The sequence below is a fragment of the Erigeron canadensis genome, chromosome 2 (assembly GCF_010389155.1).
Source record: "Erigeron canadensis isolate Cc75 chromosome 2, C_canadensis_v1, whole genome shotgun sequence".
NCBI lineage: Eukaryota > Viridiplantae > Streptophyta > Magnoliopsida > Asterales > Asteraceae > Erigeron > Erigeron canadensis.
The window spans coordinates 19,635,944-19,646,242 of NC_057762.1; the positions used below are offsets into that span (position 1 = coordinate 19,635,944).

A 10,299-nucleotide genomic window follows, 5' to 3' on the forward strand; every position below is an offset into this window, starting at 1 on the left:
CATACATCAGCTCAACAGATGCACCTCCATCGATATAAATACGATGGATCCTTTCATCCCCGATGATTCCTGTGATGATCATTGGATTGGCAGTCAAATCCACCATTCCGGGGGGAGGGAATGTGATGGGAACGTTCATCCAACTTTCAGGTATCTTTCTTTTCCTTGACTCCCCCATTTGACTCCTTCCAAACATCTGAACCTCTTTCATCTTTCCTCTGTTGTCTCTTTCTTTGTTCCGGGAGCCACTTTGTCTCCACCTCTTGCACCTTTATTCTCCTCTTTAATTTCTTTTACTAAATGGGCTAACTGACCAGATTTCACGGCATCTTCTATCTGCCTTTACAACTGCCAGCAATCGTTGGTGTGATGCCCTTTGTCAGAGTGGAACTCACAATACTGCGCGTTCCTCTTATTAGGATCCCCCATCATTGGTTGGGGTCGAATGAAACCAACTCGTGCATATTCGGTGGCCAAAATTTCGGCAAGTGTTTTGATTAAAGCGGTGTCATGTTCATGCCGCCTCACATTAGCTGGAGAATAAGGAGTATTTTGATGACGCTCAGACCTCTCGGTGGATGAGGTATATGCCCTTCTATTGTTGAATTGGCGTGATTGCTTGTTGTTGCGTCGGGCTGGTGCTTCATCTAATTTTGCAGCTATGATAGCTTCTTTTGCTCTAATGTGAGCTTTAACCACTTCCATCATTTCTTTCACAGTATCAGGAACCTTTGTATTTAATTTTTCTATCAATTGCTTGGATCTGATGCCATGCATAAAACCTAACACCCGCATGGTTTCACTTGCTCCCAAGATCCGCATACTTTCCAAATTGTACCTTTCCATAAATGCGGTGAGGCTCTCATTTTCTCTTTGACGAATGTTATGGACCTCCACCGGGTTTCGAGTGTATTTTTGTTGAACCATGAAGTGAGTGAGAAATTTTTGCCTCAATTCTTCAAAGCTATCAATGCTCCCTCTTGCTAAACTATCATACCAAACTCGGGCAGAACCAAAAAGAGTTTGGCCAAACATGTGGCACCACACAGGCATGGACCATTGTTCCACCTTGGCCGCGCCAGAGAATACGCCCATGTGGTCATCTGGATCTGTGGTACCATCATACATTTTCACATTAGATGGCATTTTAATCTTGGAGGGAAACTGGAAATCAGATATTCTTTTGGTGAATTTAGAAGCTGATGTGGGGCAATAAGGTGCCGACAAGTCTTCTGTTTCAATGAGAGGCATTTCCTTCCTTGTGGGTATGAATACATAAGTACTAGATGTACCAGGAGGTGGTTCTGTCAATTTGGGTGTGACCCCTCATCGGTGCATTGGGTGTCACAAACCCTTGTGATGGACCACCGATGTTATGATTTGGAACCTGATGGTCCCTACTTGATCGAATTGGGGTTTCTTCTCCGAAGCACAACCTCGTCGGAGCTACACCTTCCTTCATATAATTGTGCATCATCATGCTTAGAGTAGCAAAGTTGCTTCTTATGAACTCTGGAGTGATTGGATCTAGATCCTTAGAGGTGCCGGGACCTTCGGCGTGAACCACATGTTGGGAAGGAGGTGGACCTTGTGGACCAAGGGTCTCGACCTCCTCCATTGTATGGTCCGGAGCCGCATTAGTGGTCCTCGAAGGATCTGGTTCAGAGGGTGGTGTGAGTTCCATCGATGCAACTGAACCTGAAATTGTGACTTTACAAGTGTTGGGTTCCCACGGATGGCGCTACTTAATGAAGTAATGGACCTACTTCGGGATGGACCAGGTAAAGTCTGGTTCTTACTTTAGGATGGACCAGGTGTAGTCTGGTCCATCTTGGTGAATGAAGGATGAACTGCACACGATGGAACACACAATCGTTAGAAGGGCCGAATGAGAATCATCCTTCGGGTGGCGATTCCCTCTTGGTAATTCAATCCTTGTTAGGAGTAGAATTAAACGCCACGGTTTGGTTGGAACCAAACCCCGGATGAAGCAGAATTAATCTATGATATTTATGTTTAGAGAGAGAAAGTAAGAGAGTAAATATTGGAATAGTGAGAGAAGTGAATGATTTATTGTTGGTGAGCATGGGGTATTTATAAGCAAATGGGATGTGGATAATAACTAGCTCTGATGGGGCAATGGTATTATCCACCATGTAATGGGGGTGACCAAACTCCACGATGTCACCTGCGGGTGGTCCCTCGAGTATTGGGGTTGTCCCTCGAGTATTGGGGTTGTCCCTTGGTTAATAACCTATACCTTTTCTTACCCATTAAGAATTCTGCTTTGATGATCCTTCTAATTAGTTGGCTCCAGATGAAGCTTGTGATTCCTTACTGGAGGTTCTGCTTCCAAGACGAAGCTCATGAAATGCTACGTCATCACCTCCATTGTCTGGTCCGAAGCAGCATTAGTGGTCCTTGAAGGATCAGGTTCAGAGGGTGGTGTGAGTTCCATCGATGCAAGTGAACCCGAACTTGTGACTTTACAAGTGTTCAAGCCCCACGGATGGCGCCACTTGATGAAGTAATGGACCTACTTCAGGATGCACCAGGTATAGTCTAGTTCCTCTTGGTAAATGAAGGATGAACTGCACACGAAGGAACACACAATCGTTAGAAGGGCCGAAGGAGAATCCTCCTTCGGGTGGCGATTCCCTCTTGGTAATTCAATCCTTGTTAGGAGTAGAATTATATGCCACGGTTTGGTTGGAACCAAACCCCGGATGAAGCAGAATATAATAAATCTATATTTTTAGAGAGAGAAAGTGAGAGAGAGAGAGAGAGAGAGGAAATTAGTGAGTAGTGAGAGAAGTGAATAATTGACTGTTGGTGAGCATGGCGTATTTATAGGCAAATGGGATGTGGATAATAAACAGCTCTGATGGGGCAATGGTTATATCCACCATGTAATGGGGGTGACCAAACTCCAGGTTGTCACCTGTGAGTGGTCCCTCAAGTATTGGGATTGTCCCTTGGTTAATAACCTATACCTTTTCTTACCATTAAGAATTCTGCTTTGGTGATCCTTTTAATTAGTTGGCTCCAGATGAAGCTTGTGCTTTCTTACTGGAGGTTCTGCTTCCATGACGAAGCTCATGAAATGCTACGTCATGCTACGTCATCAACCCGTACGAAAGTAAAACCGATAACGATACTAGCCTAGTTGGGGCATACCCGAGTCAACTAGTTTGTCTAGTCAAGCAGCTGAGATCTAATCCTATCCAGGATGGTCAGCTTAGAACAGAACAACTAATGGCCCAATATTTCATTCACATTATCGTGTGCCACACTTCTAATTTTCTTTTGTATTGCAATTTCATAACTTTTTATTTGTGTGGAAGGGCGTTTGTATTTTGTTTTTTGCTCTGTTTAAATTGTACTTCTGGATTTAAAGAGTCTGATTCTAATAAGTTGGTAAATAAATAACCGTTGTTTGTTATGTGCGCCGAATGAATACGGAATAATCACTACTAGAATAATAGCCTTTAATGAAACCAAATGCGTGTCATAAAAGGGGTCAGATGACACACATTTTGGTGTCATAAATCGACCCGTCATAAAATTTTATGACACGCCTTGCGCGCGTAATGAATTTATGACATGCTTTTATGACACACTTTTACGACATGCTTTTACGACACTCTTTTATGACACGACATTCGCGTGTCATGGTTCAAATATTAAAAAAAAAAATATTTTTTATAAAATTATTAATATCCACACATTAAATAAAAGTAAATCTCATAATAAAAATAAATACACGTATAGCAAAAGAGGGCATTTCGTATATATCAAAAACAATGCGTTTCATACACTACAAGTAATTTTAAATTCTAATATTAACCATAAGTTTACAACCGTTAAATTATATAATGTTCAAGGCCGGTAAATGAAGTTTGCCACATATTCTGCCCATTCTTCACGAACTTCATCCAAATCATCATCCGTGTATTCTTCTTTATCTTCCCCGATCTGACATATACATATACGTACAATACATTAAAAAGGAGATAAATATTATAAAAAAAAAACATGAAACTCCTACAGAGGTGGAGTTGAATAAGAGGCATGGGTACCTATTGTATATCATGAAACTCCTACATTTGATTTAAGATTATCTGAATAAGAGGCACAGACCAAGTTATACAGTACCTATTGTATATCAGTACCTATCCTGTTATTTAATGTGGAACATCTATTGTATATCAGAGGTCTAAACGTCTTTTAAGTGGAACATCTATTTTTAAGTACCATCGAGAGCACAGACCAAGTTATAGCCCCATCTATTGTATATCAGTACCTATCCTGTGTGAGCAAGCAGTTAGCCATGGGCAAATTCCATCAACACCCGAAAATTGCAAAAAACACTGAATGCTTCCTTTCTGCTTGAATAGTGAAACGACTATCATCACTAAATGTTATATATCTATATTGCTTACTATGGACTTGTTCTTTTACAATAACAGTTGTGAATATATATGGGATGCTAGACTTACGTTGTCATATTCAAGTACTTGAATTCCTTGCTCAACTATTTCCTTCATAAACTTTAACACATAATAACCACATTCAGTGCTTCCGGGCTGCATTGGACACTACACAAGCAACCAGAACCTACCCATCACCTTACAAAACCAAATTTTCAAAAGATAGCAGGATTGTCAAAGAGTAGAAAAGAGCAGGCGAAAATTGCAACCAGAAACAAAGCAAAAGAGCAGCAAAGTCCACCATATATATGGTTACCCTACCCATCACTTTCCTCCCTAAAACTTTCTTAGTAGCGTGTGTTATTTTCTACCAGACAAATACTCAGCGTGTGTTATTTTCTACTAGACAAAGAGCAGCAAAGTCCACCATATATATGGCTCCAAAACAGCCCCCCATGAAAACAGTGTAGGGCCGAAAAACGCAGCCTTGTTGTCAACAAAAGGGAATAAAAGATAACATATCAGTTTGTATTTGGTGTTTACCTTAGATGGGACCCAATTGAGTTTACTCTTCTACTTGAATCCGCTTTGTACTTCATATAATGCAATTGCCCTACAAAAAAAGATGATAGCAAGTATTACTTAAGGTTATAAGATGCTTAAAGATAAGATAATTTATTACTTACGCATCAACTATTTATTTAAACTGCAAGTTGACGCTGCTAGTCCTTAGGGAATCAAGATAATAGCAAGTAGCTGTTTTCATGTTTAGCACGCCCAACACCCAATGTCTTCTACAAAAAAGCCAAAACCAAACTATGTCAAACAACTTATATAGGGTTGTTAAGTAGTTCATTCTCTAATTTTTTTTTCTTTTTTTTTTTAATTTAAAAGCTGATGGAAAATCAAACCCGGGATTGTAGGGCAACAAGACGATGTCATTGCCATTTCTCGAAGATAATCGTTCTGCAATGCGTCTACTTGAATCATCAAAACTTTTTTTCTTTGACTTAACATCACTTTGCATGATTGCAGTCAGGCTCATAAAACAAATCCCATGATCTCTCTTTGGTCCATTCTTGATTTTCTCAAACAAGTACCTATTAAGATACAATTTTAATGCATTGAACAATCATATATACTATGTTATATGTAATCAGATTTTTTTACTTCTCAACGAATAAGTGTTTAAACCGGAAAAAAGATAATTTAAAATTAATCACTTACATGGTATAAGACATAACAACAGCACCGGTCATCTCATCCATTGCAAAAACTCTGTCAAAATCATCAATGTTTAAATACGTGAAACTCACGTGCCCATATAGAGAGTCCTCGCACTGCACTCTTATTGAATCGACCTTTGAAACTTTTGCATCAACCATCATTGCAACCAATTTCAAAGCTTTATTATTTTCCAATATGACCCTTGTCGTTCGCTGAGCTCTTGTCATCTTTCTTGGGGTAGTTATTTTTTCATTCACTATAGTTTTTTTTTCTTTTTCTCATTAATGGCGTCATCCTCACCAGGTTCTCTTTGTCGTTTTTTTCCCGTCTCCTTTTCTTTTTCCACTCTCTTTTTTGTGATGCTGTTCTCATCCTTCCTCCCCTCAACCTCCTTTGCATTTCTGTCTACATCGTTCCTCCCCTCAAGCTTCCTGTCCGCATCCTTCTTCTCCACACCCTTCTTTGCTTTTTTGGCCACGATTTTGTTCTGCATTATTATAGACATATATATTTATGTCAAATAGACCTGTTTGACTTTTAATGTCAAACATACCCTATTTTTATGTCAAACAGACCTGTTTGACTCTTTAATAACCAACATACCCTACTTTTATGTCAGACAGACCTGTTTGACTATTTAATGTCAAACATACCCTATTTTTATGTCAAACAGACCTGTTTGACTTTTTAATAACCAACATACCCTACTTTTATGTCAGACAGACCTGTTTGACTTTTTAATGTCAAACATGCCCTATTTTTATGTCAAAGGGCTGCATGCAGTTTCTGATTCTTTGTTGAGATACAGTACCACCAGGGTGCTCAGGGAGAATGAGTCTGTCCTACTTATGCTAATTTATCTAGTTAACCTATATGGCAATATGATTGATAGTGGGATTTGTTATTGAACAACAACAACCTCTTAAGAGGCTATGAAAGGCTTTGAAGATAATCATATCCGGAAAATGAGTATGATTATGGTCTAACCTAATCACTAGTGCTAGAGTTTAGTTTAAGGGATTTGTACTAAGGTCGCTCTAATTGCACTAAATCTCAATTTGCAACCAATTTGGCACTTAACTACATATAGCATTTTTAGAATCAGATTTAGACACATAATTTAGCATATAATGAAATGAAATGAAAGGTTGACTGTACATACTTTGGTGTTTGACTGTATGCGTGGCATTACGTACTTGTATTTGTAGCTCCTCGTGAACATTTAGGAAAACATCGATTTACCGCAGCTTTGTGTGGGGCAGTTGAAGCCACAAAGGTAACTTTTATATGTAATGCACTTTAATTTTCTTTCTACTGAAACAACGAAATTTAGATTTTTGACATAATATATAACAAATTAACAACCATGAAATGAAAAGGTTAAAGACTTAACGTGATATGCACCACTAAGTTTTGAATTTTCACAAACTTTGTGGCTCTGCCCCTGCCTTGCCTACTTATATATACTACAAATCATCAGAAAAAAAAACCGAAGCTAAAATTTACAATTTCAAGCATGCACTCATGTACTAATATACTCCATATAAATAACTTTGACTTTATTATAGATAAGTCTACATTAATCCAGCTTACACATATAACTGATAACAACAGAGACAAGACTATTCCTTCATAACTAGAAAAAATCAATATAGACAACAGAGTCCTATGTTCCTTCATCATAATTCATATAAAACTCAACATAGCTACAACATACATGCCTATATTTAACTGCTAACAAAAATCCATAGCAATTTTCTATAAATTCCCTCTTAACTAGAAAAAATATCAACATAAATCACAGCAGAGACAAGACTATATGTCAATTCATCAAACTCACAGATATATACATGCATATAATTAACTAAAGTATATGATGTTACTTACCAAAACATATTGCCAACAAGCTTCTTTTGTTTCCTCGTCAACTTCCAACCAAGAGTCATAAGTTATGGGAACCATAGATCTTGCCACCATTCCTTCGAAAGTAGTGAGTTTTTTTGCTCCCTCTCCAACTGGGACACCTCGTTTATTGTATTTTACTAATATTTTGCGTTTAGTAGCTTTTGATTTTACCGTCGGACCTCTTTGTGAACTCGAGCATTTTTCATGATCCGAAGTATCAGAATCCTGATCTTTTACATTACCCGAATCAGTACCAGAATTGTCATCTTTTACATCACCCGAATCAGTACTAGAATTATGATCTTTTACATTACCCGAATCAGTACTAGAATTCTGATCTTTTACATTACCCGAATCAGTACCAGAATTCTGATCTTTTACATTACCCGAATCAGTACCAGAATCCATGTCATCAGCTTAAAACCTATTTCAACAATAGCTCAAATAAAAAGTTATGAAGATCATAATCAGTACCGGTACCAGAATCAGTAAAATGCATATATATATAGTTAGTAAAAAGTTAGTAAAATGAATGCATATATATAGCTTATGAAGATCATAATCAGTACGAGTACTAGAATCAGTAAAATGCATATATATAGTTAGTAACAAGTTAGTAAAATGAATGCATATATATATAAAGCATCAGAATCAGTACGAGGCCCTACTTGTATCTTAATGTAGTCACACCTTACTCGTATTAAATAGGTGTTAAATAGGCCATTTCTGAATCTAAAAATCAATATACTTGTATGATAAGTAGTATAGAAAATAAGAGATATGAAGAGCAACACTACATATCACTAATGAAATAGCAGAGCAACATACTACGTTGGAAATTCGCACACGATTACCCAAACACAAATATGAACCCAACAATAGTTAGTTACACCATAGTGTGAGCAAATAAAGTAATTAAACAATAGTTCATGTTGATGCACGTTGATGTGACAACAGCAACTTAGATTTAATATGTTGTTTAGATTGAGACATTATGTTAATTTATGTCGTATCTATATATGTAATTGATAGATTATGGACTTTATGTTTTGGTAATGATCGATTACATGTTTTGGAGTTGTATATATATATATGTGTTATGTATGATGTTTGTTGTGTGATATACAAGTACAAACATAATATGTGTTAGGATTCCTTAAGATGAAACACTTAGGAATATAACCAAGTATTACATCTAACGAAGATAAAGTATATCTTCGTTAGAGGCAAACGAAGATAAACTTCGTTTGGTACAAACGAAGATTAACTTCGTTAGATGGGCTCGTAGCTAAGTTCGTAAGAACAAAGCCCAGCAAGCCCAGTTCGACCTGAAACATATATATACGAACGAATACCCTAAGATTATAGATCTTCGATATACAAGTACTCCAGACACCTAAGTTCGTTCTATAGCTTATAGAAACGAAGATAGCACAATACGGCTGATTATTTACTTGATAATTAGCGATATACCAGTTTACTAATCAAACTAGTTATCTCGTGAGGATTCCGCACTCACGACATAATCATAGACGATCTCGAGAGCGATCTATAGCTATCGAGGGACTTACAAGTGGTATCAGAGCCAATCGATTTCTTATCGAAGGTTCGAGATCGTTTTGTTTGATTCTTTTCTCTGAAAATCAACCTCCCGACACCCTTACTGTCGCTAACTTCGTTTTCTCAAACGAATTTAGCAAACGAAATTAACCACATCTTCGTTTCGAGTTCTTCCAACGTTTTTAGCTTTATTTTCGTTAAGTTCCTTCAAACGACTTTCAAGTTATCTTCGTTACTCTCACCTTACGGATTTTGCTTTATCTTCGTTCTTTCCTTCAAACGAAGATAATTCTATCTTCGTTTCCTCCTGCAAACGAAGTTAATCCTATCTTCGTTTCTCTCATTCAAACGAATTTAAGATCTATCTTCGTTCAGTGCAAAAAAAAAAAAAATTCCGAAATGGCTTCCTCGTCAACCAACACTGCTGTTGCTCAATACCTGAATTCTCTTGTCTATCATGATCATCTCGTTGGACGTACTAATTCTCCACCGAAGTTAGTTTCATTGGCTGACTTCTGGGCGTGGAGAGGTCGATTTGAAGATTATATTCAACGAGAAGATTTGAATATGTGGATTATGATCACTGAAGGATATGAATGGCCAACTCTTACTGTAAACGGTGTTACAACTAATTACAAAGTAGGAGAATTAAAAGGTGAAGAAAAATCCTTGTATGCTGTTGAAGTTAAGGCTCTTTCTACTCTTAGAATGTGCATTCCTCAAGAATTAGTGCACTTGTTTCCTAAACAGGAGTACAAGACTTCAAGCAACTGTTCGATGCTATTGAAGCTCACTGTGAAGGTGATCCATTATTGAAGCAAAATCGAGTTAAGATGCTTAAGAAACAATTTGATTGCTTTAATGCTACCAAGAACGAACTAGTTGAGGATCTTATCTTGAGATTTCAACATCTTCTTGCTGAGTTAGCCTATTTTGATCTTAAGTATACTCTACTGAGATAGTGGATAAATTCTTGGATGGTCTGCCGAAAGCTTATAAAGAATTTCGTCATGGATTGCAAGAAAGAGCTGATTATGCATCTCTTCGTATAGATGGTGTTATATCCACATTAAGAAACAGAGAAATGAAGGATAAGGCAAAGGATCTCCAAGACAACTTCACACAAGATCCATCTCTTTATCATGCCACTATGAAGAATCCTACAGCTGATATTAAT

General features: G+C 37.6%; 1 protein-coding gene and 1 long non-coding RNA gene across 2 annotated transcripts; both read right to left on the reverse strand.

Annotated features, from left to right (window-relative positions):
- Window positions 1–342: 342 nt before the first annotated feature.
- Window positions 343–1,251, reverse strand: LOC122587824. Its single transcript, XM_043759988.1, has one exon. The coding sequence runs from the start codon at window positions 1,249–1,251 to the stop codon at window positions 343–345; it is 909 nt and encodes a 302-aa protein (XP_043615923.1).
- A 2,517-nt stretch (window positions 1,252–3,768) lies between these two features.
- Window positions 3,769–4,596, reverse strand: LOC122590154. The gene is made up of 2 exons (XR_006322408.1): window positions 4,500–4,596; window positions 3,769–3,975 (listed from the first exon to the last, which is right to left on the reverse strand). It is a non-coding gene; the product is annotated as an uncharacterized LOC122590154 (long non-coding RNA).
- Window positions 4,597–10,299: the final 5,703 nt, after the last annotated feature.